The sequence below is a fragment of the Dermochelys coriacea genome, chromosome 2 (assembly GCF_009764565.3).
Source record: "Dermochelys coriacea isolate rDerCor1 chromosome 2, rDerCor1.pri.v4, whole genome shotgun sequence".
NCBI lineage: Eukaryota > Metazoa > Chordata > Testudines > Dermochelyidae > Dermochelys > Dermochelys coriacea.
Genome location: NC_050069.1, coordinates 188,516,028 through 188,536,319, shown reverse-complemented (window position 1 = coordinate 188,536,319; position 20,292 = coordinate 188,516,028). Strand labels below are relative to the sequence as shown.

The following is a 20,292-nucleotide window of genomic DNA, read 5'->3' as shown; positions in this document are numbered from 1 at the left end:
GGTGAACTGACACACATTGTGGATATGCACAGCTTGAGGGACTGTCTAGAATTCTGTGGAAACTCTTCCAAATACCACAATCTCATTCCCCTTCTGTCCCCCAAAAAACCCTCTGCAAACCATATGTAGAATTATAACTCTTTGTCTGGTGGCTCTGTAATTTTAATTGTTCACAGTAAATGAGATTGTGTATCATTGGGTTAATTATAGCCTTACTAAATAATTTGCCAAGGTCCAAAAGGAGCATGAAAAACACTAATTCTGGGATACAAGAATAATAACTGGACTTGTACAGAACAGTTGAAATGATGCAGGGATAGTTGCATAAGTGTGAAAAGTATTAGCTATGGCTATGTGGATCAGAATTCCAAGGTTCAATAAAATCACAATAATGAAATTCAGCACTAAGGTAGTGCAGCATCCACTAATAATGAGGGAAAGTGCAGAAATTTGACTTCAGTTCAGCAAAACAAATGCTCCCATTGTAAATGTAGTAATAGGTTTAAAGTTTGGTGCTCTGTTTTCTTCAGCTTTCTTTTGGTGTTTTCAAGTACATAAAATAAGGTTGGTATTTAAACTTAAGACAGCACATAATACTTCAGGTATAGTATTAGACATCTGTCTCTGTTTAGGTTTGAGGTGGTCCCCATCACTGTAATATCTAAACTACTAAGCAGTTTCCAAACAATAACATGTAAAGATATGCTGTCAGAATAGGTCCCCTGTGTAAATATATACAGGCTTATCTTTCCAAATGTTCTGGAAATGTATCCAAATTCAGATATATTGGACAGTATTTGTGAAGCCCTTTTGCTTGTTTATCTAGGGAGATTGCATTTCCAATCTAATTCTGTAGTTACATCTCAGTGTTTGGTAGGAACGTGGGATTATGGAAAGTTACTTTTCATGATGTTTGAATAAGATTTTGGTGATGACAAAGTACTTGTTGTGAATTTGTGGTCATGTCAGCCACCCTCCAGATAAAATTGGAATTAGGAAGAGGGACTATTCCTTTGGAAAAAAAGGGCAACCCTTTGTGAAGGGAGGAGACTAAAAGAGGTTAGTAAGTTATCTTGGTACCTATCTAGCCTTTCTTGATGTGAGAGTGCCACATTCTTGTTTGTTGCAATTCCCTATTTATTTTCTTCCTGTGCAAATAATATTTGTTGTTTATATAGCACTCTTCATCCATAGCTCTCAAAGCACTTTACAAATATTGTCCGTTGTGGGGCATCTCCATGGAAGCAGCCCAGAGAGGCTAACTGACTTTTCCAGAATTACACAAGTCAATGTCAGAGCTAGAAAAAAAGCCGTATTTCCTGACTTCCAATCCCATACCGTCTGGATTACTTGATGTGCATTTTGACAGCAGACAGATGAAACAGAATGATGGGTTTTCTAAATATTTATTTTATCTATTTTAATACCATACAAACACTCCCAAAAGTCCCTAGTATCTTCCACAGAACTTAAAAATAACAATCCAACTTAATCCAGGAGCTGAACTCCAACCCGAAATAAAAAGAGATGGAGCAGGGACAGGCGGAGGTGAGGGCTCGAAGGAAGGGTGGAGTGGGGGCTGGGTCTCGGGCGGAGGGGAGGTAGAGCACCACCTGGGTAGAGAGGAAGTCACTGCCTATTTGTGGTGGATTTTGCCATGTAATCTTCCACCATAAAAAATACTTCACAGTGGAAGGATCTGATTTAAAACTACCAAAAAAACTACTATGGAAAAATGGCCTACCATTTTGAGTATGTAATAAAACCATTTTTAACCCTCTGCCCACCCCATCTCTGAGCTTTTTTGGGGCATGAGGGGTGGGGGTGGACTCATTCTCTCACCGCCCTTTCTCATAAGCCTGCTGCCTTGTTAGCTCCACTTTCCACTAATTTCCACTATGAGGTCCTGTGAGTCTCGGTGGGAGTATGTACCATATGTCATTATACTCAATTAAAGTTTGCTTTATTAAGGCCTGCAATAAGCTTTGTCACCCATAGCTTCGAAAGAGCATGGAGTGTTGATGTTCTAGAAGTTAATGTGGCATCTATGAATTCCACACTGTTGTATTTCCTACAGTTTCACTACCTTCTTTATAATGTAAAGAAAATCAAATACTTAAATACCAGTATATTGTTTCTGTTACAGGTGAGTCTGAAGATTGGCATGAGGGGGAACCTGAGGCAGTGAGAGAGTGCAAAATGAAGAGAAGCTATTTTCTAATTTTATTTTTTTTTTTTAATATAGTGAGGGATTTAAGTTTGACTAATTTGATTCTTTAGTTCCAGGGTGGCAAGATTTGCCAAGTGAAGATCTATATAATCTGTCTAGGTGTTTATACCTTACTCGTTATCCAGGTATCTGAATACAATACACAATGTAACAATCCTGACATGCTGTTTAATAATTCATTTCTGGTTCTCTTCTCCATTCCACTGAAATGGTTGATAGGATTGGCTTTTTTGTTTTTTAAATCTTTTATTCTGGCAAAAGCTAAATCAAAGATTCACGTCTAATTTTGTCCTGAAGGTGGTAAGATTTCTTGTGGAAGACTGTTCATAGCTAACAGAAGAGCAGAAGCTTTCTAGTGACACACTTCCCTATAATCCCGCTGCCCTGTTATAATTTGGGAACTACATTGACAAGATGACAGGCTTCAGAGTAGCAGCCGTGTTAGTCTGTATTCGCAAAAAAGAAAAGGAGTACTTGTGGCACCTTAGAGACTAACAAATTTATTTGAGCATAAGCTTTCATGAGCTACAGCTCACTTCATCGGATGCATTCGGTGGAAAATACAGTGGGGAGATTTATATACACACACAGAGAACATGAAACAATGGGTTTTATCGTACACACTGTAAGGAGAGTGATCACTTAAGATAAGCCATCACTAGCAGCAGGGGGTGGAAAGGAGGAAAACCTTTCATGGTGACAAGCAAGGTGGGCCATTTCCAGCAGTTAACAAGAACATCTGAGGAACAGTGGGGGGTGGGATGGGGGGGAGAAATAACATGCGGAAATAGTTTTACTTTGTGTTATGACTCATCCATTCCATTAATTGTATCCAGTTTGCAAATTAATTCCAATTCAGCAGTCTCTCATTGGAGTCTGTTTTGAAGTTTTTTTGTTGAAGGATAGCCACTCTCAGGTCTGTAATCGAGTGACCGGAGAGATTGAAGTGTTCTCTGACTGGTTTTTGAATATTATAATTCTTGATGTCTGATTTGTGTCCATTTATTCTTTTACGTAGAGACTGTCTAGTTTGACCAATGTATATGGCAGAGGGGCATTGATGGCACATGATGGCATATATCACATTGGTAGATGTGCAGGTGAACGAGCCTCTGATAGTGTGGCTGATTTGATTAGGCCCTATGATGGTGTCCCCTGAATAGATATGTGGACAGAGGTGGCAACGGGCTTTGTTGCAAGGATAGGTTCCTGGATTAGTGGTTCTGGTGTGTGGTTGCTGGTGAGTATTTGCTTCAGGTTGGGGGGCTATCTGTAAGCAAGGAGTGGCCTGTCTCCCAAGATCTGTGAGAGTGATGGATAGTCCTTCAGGATAGGTTGTAGATCCTTGATGATGCGTTGGAGAGGTTTTAGTTGGGGGCTGAAGGTGATGGCTAGTGGCGTTCTGTTCTGTTCTTTGTTGGGCCTGTCCTGTAGTAGGTGACTTCTGGGTACTCTTCTGGCTCTGTCAGTTTGTTTCTTCAGAATGCACGATAGAGATCTTCTAGGTGTTTGTCTCTCTCTGAGGGGTGGAGCAAATGCGATTATATCGTAGAGCTTGGCTGTAGACAATGGATCGTGTGGTGTGATCTGGATGAAAGCTAGAGTCATGTAGGTAGGAATAGCGGTCAGTAGGTTTCCGATATAGGGTGATGTTTATGTGATCATCGCTTATTAGCACCGTAGTGTCCAGGAAGTGGATCTCTTGTGTGGACTGGTCCAGGCTGAGGTTGATGGTGGGATGGAAATTGTTGAAATCCTGGTGGAATTCCTCAAGGGCTTCTTTTCCATGGGTCCAGATGATGATGATGTCATCAACGTAGTGCAAATAGAGTAGGGGCACTAGGGGACGAGAGCTGAGGAAGCGTTGTTCTAAGTCAGCCATAAAAATGTTGGCATACTGTGGGGCCATGCGGGTACCCATCGCAGTGCCGCTGATTTGAAGGTATACATTGTCCCCAAATGTGAAATAGTTATGGGTGAGGACAAAGTCACAATTTCAGTCACCAGATTAGCCGTGACATTATCGGGAATACTGTTCCTGATGGCTTGTAGTCCATCTTTGTGTGGAATGTTGGTGTAAAGGGCTTCTACATCCATAGTGGCTAGGATGGTGTTTTGACAAGATGCTTGCTTAGTAACTAAAACTTTCTCTAGGAGCTTTCATCCAGACCACACCACACGATCCATTGTCTACAGCCAAGCTCTACGATACAACCGCGTTTGCTTCTACCCCTCAGACAGAGAGGAATACCTACAAGATCTCTATCAAGCGTTCTTACAACTACAATAACCACCTGCTGAAGTGAAGAAACAGATTGACGGAGCCAGAAGAGTACCCAGAAGTCACCTACTACAGGACAGGCCCAACAAGGAAAAGAACAGAACGCCATTAGCCATCACCTTCAGCCCCCAACTAACACCTCTCCAACGCATCATCAAGGATCTACAACCTATCCTGAAGGACGACCCATCACTCTCACAGATCTTGGGAGACAGGCCAGTCCTTGCTTACAGACAGCCCCCCAACCTGAAATAAATACTCACCAGCAACCACAGCGTTACCACATCTACCAATGTGATATATGCCATCATGTGCCAGCAATGCACTTCTGCCATGTACATTGGTCAAACTGAACAGTCTCTATGTAAAAGAATAAATGGACACAAATCAGACGTCAAGAATTATAACGTTCAAAAACCAGTCGGAGAACACTTCAATCTCTTTGGTCCTCGATTACAGACCTAAAAGTTGCAGTTTTTCAACCAAAAAAACTTCAAAAACAGACTCCGAGGGACTGCTGAATTGGAATTAATTTGCAAACTGGATACAATTGATTTAGGCTTGAATAGAGACTGGGAGTGGATGAGTCATTACACAAAGTAAAACTTTCCCCATTTTTATTCCCACCCCTCACTGTTCCTCAGACTTTCTTGTCAACTGCTGGAAATGGCCCACCTTGATTATCACTACAAAAGGTGCCCCCCCACCCCAACCCACCCTCCCCTGCACTCTGCTGGTAATAGCTCACCTTAAGTGATCACTCTCCTTACGGTGTGTATGGTAACAACACCCATTGTTTCATGTTCTCTATGTATATAAATCTCCCCACTGTATTTTCAACTAAATGCATCCGATGAAGTGAGCTGTAGCTCACGAAAGCTTATGCTCAAATAAATTTGTTAGTCGCTGAGGTGCCACGAGTACTCCTTTTCTTTTTGCGAATACAGACTAACACGGCTGCTCACCCTGGTGGATATGTTGCATTAGTCAAGTTTGCGGGTCGGAAATGCATTAGGTCACTGTGGCAGACTCCACAATTGTGGAAATGGGGCCTATTCTCCTGGCCTGCTGTAGGTTTCGAAGGGTATTTTTTGGCAGTTTCTATGTCTTTGGAGATCCAATAGCAGCACAGGGGGTTGGACATCAATGCTGTCTCCTAGTTTGGCAAGTGGAGGGGGCAGACAAACCTCTAATTCAGTGTGTCTTGACTTCTTTGGAGCAAAATGGATAAGCTTTGGGTTTTTCTTACATTTAGTAGCAGGATAGCAATCATGAAGCATGGTTTTAAATGTGTGTTTATGTGGGGGTAAACGGACTGGTTTTCTGCACCTCAGAGGACCTCTCCTTGGAGAGAGTCAGGTTGGAGAAAGAAGTAGTTGATTTTCTTCTTTTCATTCTTCATTTATTCTCTCTCACTTTTATAATACTGCTTTCTCATCCTGTGATGTTCGTGTTAAATGATTGTAAAATAATGTTTTCTCCAGCCCCAGCTCAATTTCTTGAGTAATTTAAGGCACCCAGTACCTCTGAAAGTACTGCAAGTGTAGGAATTTATGAACCAGATAAACTGAAAAGTCTGGGCAATCTCTCCTATGGTGGTGTTGTGCTTATGGTAGATATTTTGCTTTGATTTCCACCTCCCATGAATCCATGAAATGAGCTAAAGTCAATCTACTAATCCCATTTTCAGGCTTTTGAATCTTGATGATAATAATACTACTACTTAGATCTTGCATCACTGTTTTCATGCATACATTTCAAAGTATTTTACAAAGGAGGTAAGTATTGTCTGCATTTTACAGAAGGGGAAACCAGTGCACAGAGATATAACTTATTGAAGGTCAGCAAGTCAGTAGCAGAGCTTCTACTTTTTATTCCAGGGTCCCATCCACTGGATGATATCTGTCTTGACAACTGCCCTTTTCAATTAATATTTAGAAACTTAAATTGAAACGAAGTTTTCAAAACAAGTTTATGAATAAGACTTTTTTTTGGACTTTTGCGGGAAAGAGGATTTATTGTTTTTCAGCACCACTTTTATTAGATTCTTGGGTCCTTCTGCAGCCTTACTACTTCATTACAATCTTGTATACAATCTTGTAGTTTTATAGCACTCTGCCTATTGCCCAGTCGTATCCTACAATTCTCAGGAGCATCAGCACTGTGCTGCTAAATACCCTCCATTCTGTTGGAAGGAAATCTGTCCCAAAAAATCCACTTGCTAAAGAGATTACTAGATATTGTGGGTGAACGCCTCAGCTAGCATATATTGGCATAGCTCTGTTGCAGTGAAAGGAGCTATGCATTAGCTGAGTATTTGACTATGTTAAATCTTTCTTCCAGAGTTGGAGCAAAACTTCTAGGCAGAATATTAAGAGTTATCTTTTTGCTTTCCCGTGTGATTCTTTTTTATACTGCTTGCTCATTCAGGTTGGAGTTTAGAAGATCTGTAACAGGAAGTCTAGCAAAGAATGTAAGCAGCTGGTGTTTGACTTTAATACCGACTTTAATATAGTACTTAGTACAATGTACAAACAACATTTTATCTTTATGTAGACATTAATTTTGCATGCATATTCCAGTCTGTTCTCTTGAGAGTTGAGGGTAAAAACATTTGATTTGTAACTTGCCTGCAGCACAGGAGTTCTAAGGATATGTCCATATAATGAGGTTCGTTCTAGTGTAATCCACTGGTGATCATGTGTTATAGGTTCCCTTCTCAGACTCCTGTTCTCTGTGGATTGGTAATTACAGTGCCCAGCTATAGAACCGTGGCTTGTTAGCTCAAGTTGTAGTCTTTCATGGAGCTTTGGAGCTCCCCAGTTCAAAGTGTGTTGCCCAAGATGGCGGCCATCACAAAGTATGTAACCCCCTCGTGAGTTTGTGTTGCATCTAGAGCACAGTCACCAAGCCACTTGGCCTTTCCTTTCAAGAAATTTTAAATACTATGGGTTTACACAACCAAACAGCTTCAGTTTGTTAGCATGCCCTTTTTGAATATAAACTCTTTATGCCCTGGGATAGGGAATGTGAAGAATTAATCTGAATCTTTAATTAAATGACAGTCAAACAAATTGGAGTCTCCACATTTGATAGATAGAAATGCATTTGAAAATTACTGCTTGACATTTTGGAACTACAGACATTCTTTTAAATTCAGAAACAAAAGTAGGCAAGATGTGTAACTCATTAGTTAGCCTGTGAAGAATAAAGACTGCCACTTTTCTTCAAGGACAGCCAAAGTAGATTGCTCTGCTTCTAACCAAAACACAGTCACATCTTTACCTATCAACATAACTCAGTCTAGCAGGGAAATAACGATCAAGTCATAAATGGATTTCCTCTCTGTTGGGCAAAAGTCTCAACTGGGTGGCCAAAGTGGCTGCCATGTAGATCTACAATACAGCAAATTACCATCTTCATTTTCAATATCAAGGTACAGCTCAAGGAGGCTACAATTCCTAAAATGCAGGCTGTCTTGGTCTGACTACATGTTGTTGGGATCAAAATGGAGCACCATATGCTTGGAATTGTAATCTCCATGAACTGCGCTCTCAGTGTTAAGACTAAGGCAGCTACAATCTGATGCATTTAGTGCAAATTGTGTACAGCCTTTTGTGTAGGCTTTTGGCATGTTGCTCTTATGACCCTCAGCTGGGCAAACTTTAGATGTGCTAGTTTTGATAGGAATAATTCAGGGTTTTTTTCTTTTTTGAGAAGTATCAGAGTAGTACTGTGGTGTCCTGGTTTGCATTTTCATCTGCCCAGTCAAGCATGCTGTAAATCTCTTCCTAATTTCACAAATGTGTTCATTGCCTCTGAAAAATAGAACTACAGACTATATATTATAATTCCAGGATTTCTGGAGGCAGTTGCTTACAAAAAATCAAGTTTGCAATTATTTCTAATGCTTCATCTACCTCATCCCCTGGGGGACAGTAGCATAATTTGCAAGAGAAGATGTATATTTTGTATTTGAGTGTTCAGTGTTGTTTCAAATAAAGCCTTAGCCTCATGAATTTTTATGCCCTCTGCTGTAATGAGCTTTATATTATTTGCTAATAAGTATGTATAATGTATTTGATGTGTAAATTACATAGACTACGTTATGTTTGGGATCCTGAAGGCCAAAATATGTTGTTGGATTTACATTTTTTTTCCAGGAGAGGAATGTGTATATATACAATAGTATACTTCAGGGATATTTTATAGAATTTAACTTTCCATAGGTAAGGTACATCTTAGACACTAAATAGTTTAACTCTGATTATTTATCTGCTTTCTCATCAGAACTAAATGTTCTCTTTTTGAAACAAGATTAATTGGTAAAAATTTAGAATATCGTCTATAGCAGCAAAATCTACTTAAAACAACCTTAGCCAGGTCCTAGCAATATGTGTTCAAAAGTTTGGGCTCCCCATATTTGTAGAATGCCCTCTCTTGGAAGTTTAATGTACACAAGCCCATATGTACCTTTTTTCTTTGCACCTTCACTTCAGAAGCAGAGAGGTGGTAGACTAGAATGTTAGCAACATGTTCGCCAATCGTGATAGCTTGTGTCTGTTGGCATTTTGTACATACCCAAAATGAGGGACAGACGATACCCTGAAGTGTAACTATAACTTTTTTCTATCTTAAACTTTCAAAATATAACATCCCAGAAGCATGCCATTTAATTAAAATAATAATTGATTTTCATAAGATACAAACTGGATCGAGAAGTTTTTAAAAAAAAACGTTTCCCAATATAATCTCTTATTAAACTAGCCTGTTGTTCAAAACAACACTGACAAAGGGGTTTTGTGCTGGGAGAGCAGCTGAGCCTGATTAGGGGGTGGGGCTTTGTGCTGAGAGAGCAGCTGAGCCCTGCCTAGGGGGTGGGGCTTCTGACTAGGGGCCCTATAAAGGTAGCCAGCCAGTCAGGCAGCGGCCCAGACAGCTGCAGCGGCACAGGAGCTAGCAAACAGAGCTCTAAACAGGGGAGTTTGAGTGGGAGTTTGGATTGTGGTGCTTGTTTGGGGTTTGCTTTTGCTGGGGGGGGTGGTCTTTTTGGTGTGGCTTGTGTTTCCCAGATTAACAGGACTTAGGTGGGAAGGAGATGACAGATACAGAGGAAGCTGTGGGAGTGACTCCTGCAGTGAAAGACACATTGAGGATGACAGGATGTGGAAGCTGTGGTATGTACATGATCCTGGAGGGGGGAACCGGTAAGAGTTTTGTCTGCATGAAATGCCGTCTGATAGAGCTGATGGAGGAAAAGATCCGAGGTTTGGAGATGCAGGTGGAATGTCTGGTTGAGTTTAGGAAGGGGTTTGAGCAGATGATGGAGCAAAGATATGAGGTATCTGAAGGGAAAAGCTCAGACTCGCAGATGGAAGCAGGGCTGGGGAATTTTGAGGGGAGACTGGATGAGGAAAGTGGTCAGTGGAAACATGTGACTCAAAGAACCAGGCAGAGAAAGACAGGCTAGTGCAGGAGAAATAGAGCTTAGGAACAGGTTTGCAGAGTTGGAAAATGAAGAAGGGGCTCAGCAGGTACTTGTTGAAGGTGGAAGGGTAAGGAAGAAGAGAAGAGAGGCTAGTCCTATAGAAAAAGGGGAAGAGTCAAGGGAGACTACACCAAATATGAGCCCCAGGAGGCTACAGGATGGGTTGAAGAGAATTGTAAGGGAAAATAGGAATGGAAAGAACTTGCAGCCAGAGGGAACAGGGGAGAGACTGGAGAATAGCACTGTCACCAGGAAAAGGCAGGTCTATGTGATCGGGGACTCTTTATTGAGAAGAATAGACAGGCCTGTAACTAGAGCTGATCCTGAGAATAGAAGGGTGTGCTGTCTTCCGGGTGCTAAGATACGGGATGTAGACCTGAGGTTGAAAAGGATCCTCAAGGGAGCGGGAAAGAATCCCCTAATTATCCTTCATGTGGGAACAAATGATACAGCCAGATTCTCGCTGGAAAGTATCAAGGGAGACTATGCTAGGCTGGGGAAGACGCTTAAGGAAATTGAGGCTCAGGTGATCTTTAGCGGGATCCTTCCTGTTCCTAGAGAAGGGCAACAAAGGTGTGACAAGATTATGACTGTCAACAGATGGCTTAGGCAGTGGTGCTATAAGGAGGGCTTTGGGATGTATGGCCACTGGGAGGCATTCATGGACAGAGGTCAGTTCTCTCGGGATGGACTTCATCTGAGTAGGGAAGGAAATAGACTTCTAGGATCGAGGCTGGCACAACTGATAAAGAGAGCTTTAAACTAGGAACTGGGGGGAGATGGATGGGAGATGTCCAGAAAATCTCCACGCCAGATTTTAGCATTGAGAGGGAAGAAGATGAAGTAAGAAAGGATACAGCCATGGGTAGGAGAATGTATATAAGGAGCGAGGGCGGTGTGGATACTAGTCTAATAGGTTATACTGGATGTAGAATGACTGTGCCTAATAGGGTACAAAATGTGAGCGAGGCCAAACAGCAAAAATTAAGATGTTTGTACACCAATGCGAGGAGTCTAGGTAACAAAATGGAGGAACTAGAGCTACTGGTGCAGGAAGTGCAACCAGATATTATAGGGATAACAGAAACATGGTGGAATAGTAGTCATGACTGGACTACAGGTATTGAAGGGTATGTGCTGTTTAGGAAAGACAGAAACTAAGGTAAAGGGGGTGGAGTAGCATTGTATATCAACGATGAGTTAGAATGTAAAGAAATAAGAAGTGATGCAATGGATAAGACAGAGTCTGTCTGGGCAAAAATTACATTGGGGAAGAAAACTAGTAAAGCCTCTCCTACGATAGTGCTTGGGGTGTGCTATAGACCTCCGGGATCTAATTTGGATATGGATAGAGCCCTTTTTAATGTCTTTAATAAAGTAAATACTAATGGAAACTGCGTGATCATGGGAGACTTTAACTTCCCAGATATAGACTGGAGGACCAGTGCTAGTAATAATAATAGGGCTCAGATTTTCCTAGATGCGATAGCTGATGGATTCCTTCATCAAGTAGTTGCTGAACCGACTAGAGGGGATGCTATTTTAGATTTAATTTTGGTGAGTAGCGAGGACCTCATAGAAGAAATGGTTGTGGGGACAACCTTGGCTCAAGTGATCATGAGCTAATTCAGTTCAAACTAAATGGAAGGATTAACAAAAATAAATCTGCAACTAGGGTTTTTGATTTCAAAAGGGCTGACTTTCAAAAATTAAGGAAATTAGTTAGGGAAGTGGATTGGACTGAAGAACTTATGGATCTAAAGGTAGTTGAGGCCTGGGATTACTTTAAATCAAAACTGCAGAAGCTATCGGAAGCCTGTATCCCAAGAAAGGGGAAAAAATTCATAGGAAGGAGTTGTAGACCAAGCTGGATGAGCAAGCATCTTAGAGAGGTGATTATGAAGAAGCAGAAAGCATACAGGGAGTGGAAGATGGGAGGGATCAGCAAGGAAAGCTACCTAATTGAGGTCAGAACATGTAGGGATAAAGTCAGAGAGGCTAAAAGTCGAGTAGAGTTGGACCTTGCAAAGGGAATTAAAACCAATAGTAAAAGGTTCTATAGCCATATAAATAAGAAGAAAACTAAGAAGGAAGAAGTGGGGCCGCTTAACACTGAGGATGGAGCGGAGGTTAAAGATAATCTACGCATGGCCCAATATCTAAACAAATACTTTGCCTCAGTCTTTAATAAGGCTAAAGAGGATCTTGGGGATAATGGTAGCATGACAAATGGGAAGGAGGATATAGAGGTAGATATTACCATATCAGAGGTAGAAGCGAAACTGAAACAGCTTAATGGGACTAAATCGGGGGGCCCAGATAATCTTCATCCAAGAATATTAAAGGAATTGGCACCTGAAATTGCAAGCCCATTAGCAAGAATTTTTAATGAATCTGTAAACTCAGGAATAGTACCGAATGATTGGAGAATTGCTAATATAGTTCCTATTTTTAAGAAAGGAAAAAAAAAGTGATCCGGGTAACTACAGGCCAGTTAGTTTGACATCTGTAGTATGCAAGGTCCTGGAAAAAATTTTGAAGGAGAAATTAGTTAAGGACATTGAAGTCAATGGTAAATGGGACAAAATACAACATGGTTTTACAAAAGGTAGATCGTGCCAAACCAACCTAATCTCCTTTTTTGAAAAGGTAACAGATTTTTTAGATAAAGGAAATGCAGTGGATCTAATTTACCTAGATTTCAGTAAGGCATTTGATACCGTGCCACATGGGGAATTATTAGTTAAATTGGAGAAGATGGGGATCAATATGAACATCGGAAGGTGGATAAGGAATTGGTTAAAGGGGAGACTGCAGCGGGTCCTACTGAAAGGCGAACTGTCAGGTTGGAGGGAGGTTACCAGTGGAGTTCCTCAGGGATCGGTTTTGGGACCAATCTTATTTAATCTTTTTGTTACTGACCTTGGCACAAAAAGTGGGAGTGTGCTAATATAGTTTGCAGATGATACAAAGCTGGGAGGTATTACCAATTCGGAGAAGGATCGGGATATTATACAGGAGGATCTGGATGACCTTGTAAACTGGAGTAATAGTAATAGGATGAAATTTAATAGTGAGAAGTGTAAGGTTATGCATTTAGGGGTTAATAACAAGAAATTTAGTTATAAGTTGGGGACGCATCAATTAGAAGTAACGGAAGAGGAGAAGGACCTTGGAGTATTGGTTGATCATAGGATGACTATGAGCTGCCAATGTGATATGGCTGTGAAAAAAGCTAATGCGGTTTTGGGATGCATCAGGAGAGGCATTTCCAGTAGGGATAAGGAGGTTTTAGTACCGTTATACAAGGCACTGGTGAGACCTCACCTAGAATACCGTGCGCAGTTCTGGTCTCCCATGTTTAAAAAGGATGAATTCAAACTGGAGCAGGTACAGAGAAGGGCTACTAGGATGATCCGAGGAATGGAAAACTTGTCTTATGAAAGGAGACTTAAGGAGCTTGGCTTGTTTAGCCTAACTAAAAGAAGGTTGAGGGGAGATATGATTGCTCTCTATAAATATATCAGAGGGATAAATATAGGAGAGGGAGAGGAATTATTTAAGCTCAGCACCAATGTGGACACAAGAACAAATGGGTATAAACTGGCCACCAGGAAGTTTAGACATGAAATCAGACGAAGGTTTTTAACCATCAGAGGAGTGAAGTTTTGGAATAACCTTCCAAGGGAAGCAGTGGGGGCAAAAGATCTATCTGGTTTTAAGATTCTACTCGATAAGTTTATGGAGGAGATGGTATGATGGGATAATGGGATTTTGGTAAGTAATTGATCTTTAAATATTCAGGGTAAATAGGCCAAATCCCCTGAGATGGGATATTAGATGGATGGGATCTGATTTACTATAGAAAACTCTTTCCTGGGTATCTGGCTGGTGAATCTTGCCCATGTGCTCAGGGTTTGGCTGATTGCCATGTTTGGGGTCGGGAGGGAGTTTTCTTCCAGGGCAGATTGGAGAGGCCCTGGAGGTTTTTTTGCCTTCCTCTGTAGCATGGGGCATGCTTGACTGGAGGGAGGCTTCTCTGCTCCTTGAAGTTTTGAACCATGATTTGAGGACTTCAATAGCTCAGACATGGGTGAGGTTTTTCATAGGAGTGGTGGGTGACATTCTGTGGCCTGCGCTGTGCAGGAGGTCGGACTAGATGATCAGAGTGGTCCCTTCTGACCTTAGTATCTATGAATCTATGAAAGCACTTAAAAAATACAGGGTAGGCAGTAATCCGGCACTGGCAAGGAGGTGAACAAGGTGCCTTAATAAAATAAGTCCGTCCATTCCTAATTTCTTTGATTCTGTGAAGCCAGAGGGTCATTTGTCTTACATTTTGTGATATGGGAGCGGGCTATCATTTACCATTGCTATTTACGATTGGCTATTATAAATTATATATATTTAATAAATATTTGTGTTTCTTTCCATATTAGCATTACAGATATTGGAAGTCCTATGTTTACTAACAACTGGCAACAGAAAACAATGTTTCTACCTTGTAATTTGTGATGGATTGATTTGTTTTATGATGACTCGTGATCTATAAATGAAATGTTGTCTCTCATTCTCCTTTTGGGGAATATGTCTTCCTAGCTTTAAACTACATGTTATCTTTTTAAAAATCCCTATCATTCTAAAACACGATATAAATGAATTTGAGAATCCCCTAAAAACATTAGGAAGTTTTAAACCCTATTTTTAATTTGTATTATTGTAGTGCCTAGGAGCCCCAGTCATGGACCATATAGGCTCTGTACAAACACAGAATGAAAAGATGGTCCTTGCCCAAAAGGGACTACAACCTCCAGAATAAGACAAGTGACAACAGATGGATAAAGATAGACTAATCGGGGAGTACAAGGAAACAATGAGACAATATTGATCAGCATGACAGACAGTGGTCTCGGCACTAGCAGACTAACCGTTATCATGGTTTTTGTCAAGTGTTTTTTAGGCCTTGCAGGAAAGAAGAGTTTTAAGAAGTTAGTTTTGCAGATATTTATGGGAAGCTTCTCCAAAGCGTGAGTGAGGCAGCGTACATTTATACAATCCAGAGTTTATAGCGTGCTCATAACTTACTTCAAAATATTTGCTGGGTAAAGAAATCCTCCTATATCTTGCAGTAGAATTGCCTGAATTTCCTTATGTTCAAATATTTCATTACTTTTACATTGGATAAGTAACACAATAGCACATCAGTAAAATGTGATCAGAATATACACCATAACATGGGGTTTTGTGATAAGCAGCCCCAGAGGAGGAGCTTGGGCTGGAGAGAGAGAGAGAAAAGGATTCCCCAAGGATACCACAGGACTTCCATGGGTCAGTCCAAGATTAGACATGTTTCATGAAAGTTCCAGACCTAAATTGTCCATCCCACTTTTATGAGACTACCATCTACTACCACTTAACTAAGGAGGTGTTGTCCAGCTGGATATTTCTTTCTATAGAATTTCTTCTCCCTGCCATTGTGTTTTCTCACTATGATAGGGTGATTGTGTCCCCCATTTTCCCAATTATGGAGTGGAGATTATAATATTTACCTACCTTATTTGATAAGCATGTTGTGGTGATTAGTTTTGTAACATGCTTCGGCTCTGTAAAGCCTTATGTGAGTGTTAATTGTTTTTCTTGTGAGAAAGCTAGATCCTTTCCAATGTAAAAAGATGTTTCTGACCTCTAACCCAATTTTACAGACTGTCTGCAGAATTTAAAAAAAAAAAAAAAGCAGCAGCATTATTTGAACTCCCTTCCTACCCCATGTTTACTCATCTCACTGAGAATGAATTTCGAAGCTTAATTGTGACCATTTAAATTTCAAGTATTAAGCAAAGCTATTTTTTTAAAGGAAATTAAATGCTGGAGAAAAAGAAAAAAAAAAAAACCCTTATGCTATGTTATGGTGCCCTTTATGTTTAAAATGTTAGGAAATGCAGAAGTTCCTATAGCAAGGAAATTAGGAATAAAACAAATGGCATATTTGTAAAGTAGTTGAATTAATGTTTCTGTAGGACCCTTCATTTTTGCATTCCCTAATGTTGTTTTAATGGTGCAGCCTTAAAAGTGCTTTTAATTGTATGTGCAATTGACCCACTGTGTGTGTGGGTGTGCGTAAGGAACTGTCAAAACTGTGTGATTAAGTGAGATGGAATGGATTGTATAGTAATCCAGTTGTAGTCAAGATTCTACATATAACAAAATCACAAAAACTGAGTTAGAAAACACGTTTATGAGTGAAAAAATGTTAGTTTCAAAGTGTGAACTCTCCTGTTCCGTAAATGATTGTATTACTCCTCCGTATGAAAGATTATACAGGGCTTTTTAATGGCATCTTATATTCCTTTGAAACTTACTTACCTGTATTTTATGTACATACCTTACTATTCTCAGGTAAATATTGACCATACCATGCAACACACTGATCAGTAGAATTAAAGTATGTTTATGGTTTAAAGGCCTCTGGCTACAACTTTACTTAACTCTTTAAAGATAAAAAACCTGAGGTTTTATTGAACTTTTTAACTCTGGAAGGCATGCCAGGCTATGGCAAATCATAATCTTCATGGAGCCAGGGACCAAACTGTAAGAGCGAATAAGGGATTCATAAAAACTGGTCCTTGTAGTTTCCCTACTTTTTAATTTTTTGATGTTGATTATGCTATTTACAGCACGATTGACTGGGCAGATGAAAACGCAAACCAGGACACCGCAGTTCTACGCTGATACTTTTTTAATAGGAATAATTCAGGGTTTTTTTCTTATCAAAACTAGCACATCTAAAGTTTGCCCAACTGAGGGTCATAAGAGAGTGTTATGTGTCACCTGCAATTTCTATTATAAGCAGGGAAGGATAAAATATTTACTAGAATTTTTCAAAATTTACAAATGCAGTGTAAAATCAGTAGAAAACATAATACAACTCGTCTCTCAAAGGGAAGCTAGGATGGTGTGGTGTTTAAGTCACTAGACTAGGGCTATTGCTACACTACATCTTACACTGACATACGTTTTGTAGCTCGGGGGTGTGAATTAGCCACCCCCCTTAGCGATTTAACTTATGCCGGTTTAGCACTGTCCACATCAGTTCTTATGTTAGCTGGAGAGTTTCTCCTGCCGACATAGCTACTGCTGCTCATGGGGGGCTGGAGTAATTAAGCTCTCTCCTGTTGGCTTAGAGCAGCTACACTAGAGAGCTCTCTAGTGTAGCCATTGCCTAGGTCTATGGAGCCTTGGGCTCAGTTTGTCGCATTTCCACTGATTTCCTGTGCAACCTTGGGTAAGTCATTAAGTCTCTCTGTGCCTCAGTTCCACATCTGTGAAATGGATATTACATCCCTCGCTCACTGAAGTGCTGTAAGAATAAAGTCCTTAATATTTGTAAAGCTCAAATACTGTGGTCATGGGAGTTAATATCTAGGTAGAGGAAAATATGTTTTATGGTAATGATATTAATATTAATTTGTATTAGAGTCTAGGGGTCCAGTTACAGACCAGGGCCCCATTGTGCTAGGCACTGTACAGTCATGTACAAAAGATGTATATATCATTCCAAATCTCTGAAATCTTTTGTAAAGAACCCAGTGGAGCTCATAAAAGATGGGGAAAGGGGAATGTGAGTGGAATATAAGAATGGAATGGATGTCTGAGCATTGTAATAACTTTTACCCCCCACTTGCAGATTTAATTGACTTTCTGAATATTGTTATAAATACCAATTTATTAAAATTCTATTCCACAAAGAAATATTTTATAATTCCAGTAGTTTAAATCCAGCCTGTGAGGTACCTGAAAGTGAATCCTTCTCCACACCAGATATTTTGGAAATGAAAAATACTGAGCGGTTGTATGTAACTAATTTAGCTATACAGAATGGCTGCTGTTTGCCATAATCCCCTTGTTTTCTGCCACGGGGCGTAGATGTTTGAAAAATAGGTCGCTGGCTCACTGGAAGGCAGAGGGCAAAAGTAGATGAGCTTATCCAAAGGGGGAATGTGTTACTGTCTGGTTTTCTAGTTCCGCTCTTTCACCTTTAATGTAGACATTTTCTTTTTGCAAAATTAGTGCTTAACCTACTAAACAGTGCAAAATAGTATTGTAGCTTCATTTTCCACTTGGGCGGGGGAGAGCTTCTAACACATGATGGGAGGTGGTAAGGCACTTGATTTACATTATTAAGGCACTGGATGTACACGAAGGATCGCAATATTATGATATTGTAAAACAGAAAAAAGGTATGTTTGTATTATAATAAAGAGCTTTTTTTCTGTGTGGGAATTTTTCTTTTTTGTGAGACACTCCTTAGCTTTGTGAAGCCAGAAACAGCAGAATACATTTCCTCCGTCTCGGCATCTCTTTCAGAGCCAGCCAGTCTCCATGGCAACATGTTAGACTGAAAGGTATGTGAGGACCGGGGAGGAAAGGAATGAGTTAGAAACAGCCAAGTAGTGGTGTGTGTCCCTAACGTCAGTATACCAGTCTTTTGATAGGATGATTTTGTTAACTCCCATCCAAGGCTCCTGTGCAGAGCTTCTTTATTAGAGCAGCTGCTAGGGCATCTGCTTTAGAAATCTCTCTCCTACACCCTTTCCCCTCCCCCCCTTTTTCTCCCCCCCCCCCCCACCTCTCGTATTTTGGCTCCAGCCTCTCATTGAAAATGTGCAGCTCATTTTCATCATTCTGTCAGCGTCTTTGCACTTCAGTGTTTTGCATTTCACTTGACCTCAGCACAGTGAAATATCTTCTACATTGCTGAAGGATACTGACTATGCAGAAATTTATTGAAGCGGATTACTATGAACTAGACTGGTATTATGAAGACTGCACGGATGGTAATTCTGGTTTGTAATCTGTTGATATAGTATTTGTAGTTTGTAAGACCAGTGCATGGGGTTTGTACCCTTTTGAAAAGAAACTAAAGAAAAAGGCAGCGCTTTGGTGCAGCAGTGATGTCTGGGCTGTAACATCTCAGCATCCGTTGGAAGCATGCTCCAGGAGACTGCTGTAGGGCTTTTTCTTTTTCAGTGGGAGCAGCAGTTGTATATAATTACTGTACAATCTCTTCCTCAGCAGAAGCAAATAACTGAGAAGAGCTAACTGTATAAATATTAAGAACCAAGCTAAAATTGCAGTAATCTTGTATAATGAATTTTGAACTTAATTACATTTTGTGTGTACGTGTGTGTGTGCAAGAATGCTTGTGCGTTAGAGGCATGGCAGAACCTCTAATGTACATATGTTTCTATAACATAACATACTTTGTGTGTATATTTTCATTGCTACATATATAGAGAATATTTTATGTAAAATCTCTGCTGCTTAGAGCTGCAGCAAACTAGCTGCTAGAACTGCCAAATTGCAAACTCTGGCAAGCAAGTTCTCTAGAGCTCCTTGTGAGCTTTCTGCCATTTGCTGAGGGTGGTGATTTATTTATCCCAATGCTGAATGTGCTCATCAGTCTTGTGACAGAGGGTATACGGGGAGGGAGGAGGAGGAAAGCCCAAAATTGCATTGATTGCTTACTGGGAAATTCAAACTCCCTCATCCATCCATAGCAGCCAGGTGGAACTCACCTCTGTTTTTTCCACCAAATGCATCCGATGAAGTGAGCTGTAGCTCACGAAAGCTTATGCTCTAATAAATTTGTTAGTCTCTAAGGTGCCACAAGTACTCCTTTTCTTTTTTTAAAACAAAATGTATCTATCACTCTGTCATGATCTTGTAGTATATTGGAATTTTTGTGAGCAAGGCAAGTCCTAGATCACCAGGGCATGAGACTAAGGACAAAAGGCAGTGGTAGGGAGAGAATATGGGTTGGACACCAAAACGCTTCATGGTGATTTTTGTGATAGCATCAGAGAGGCTGATAGAGGACATGAACAATGTGTTTATAAGTCAAAATATGAGCTTTTTGTTCACCTGAAGTGTTGTGATTGGCATTACAATAGCACACATACATGCTTAATTTGTTTTTCTATGTTGTGTTGTATAAAGTGGCCCTAGACTTGCATGCTTCTGAACTTGGAGAACTTCTATTTTTGAATTAATATTTCTCTGTATGTATTTAGTGTGTGGGACATATCCATATACCTATTAGAGAGGGGTTTTTAGTTGGACCATTTTTCAGTTGAATTGACTCTATTATGTAACTCTGTCCTCTGGTTATAACCCTAGTAAATGCTGTAGCATCTGATTGATGTAACAGACTGATGAGTTGGCCCAGTTTAGGAAATTTAAGGATTAGCACAATCATATAACCATTAAAAAGAGAGAGTGTTGATTTCTGCGGTA

At 40.3% G+C, this 20,292-nt stretch overlaps 1 protein-coding gene across 5 annotated transcripts in view; it reads left to right on the top strand.

The window, feature by feature from the left end:
* Window positions 1–20,292, top strand: part of TRAK1 (trafficking kinesin protein 1) — a 125,943-nt gene that overhangs the window by 25,296 nt on the left and 80,355 nt on the right. Inside the window, exon 1 of one of the 5 annotated variants that reach the window (XM_038391039.2) lies at window positions 17,979–18,833. The exons of 3 other annotated variants lie outside the window; for them this stretch is intronic. In XM_038391039.2, the coding sequence (XP_038246967.1) occupies window positions 18,770–18,833 (64 nt within the window). In that variant the 5' untranslated portion in view covers window positions 17,979–18,769. Of the gene's footprint in view, window positions 1–17,978; window positions 18,834–20,292 lie in introns of those variants that run through there. One more of the 5 variants, XM_038391042.2, reaches the window with a different exon arrangement.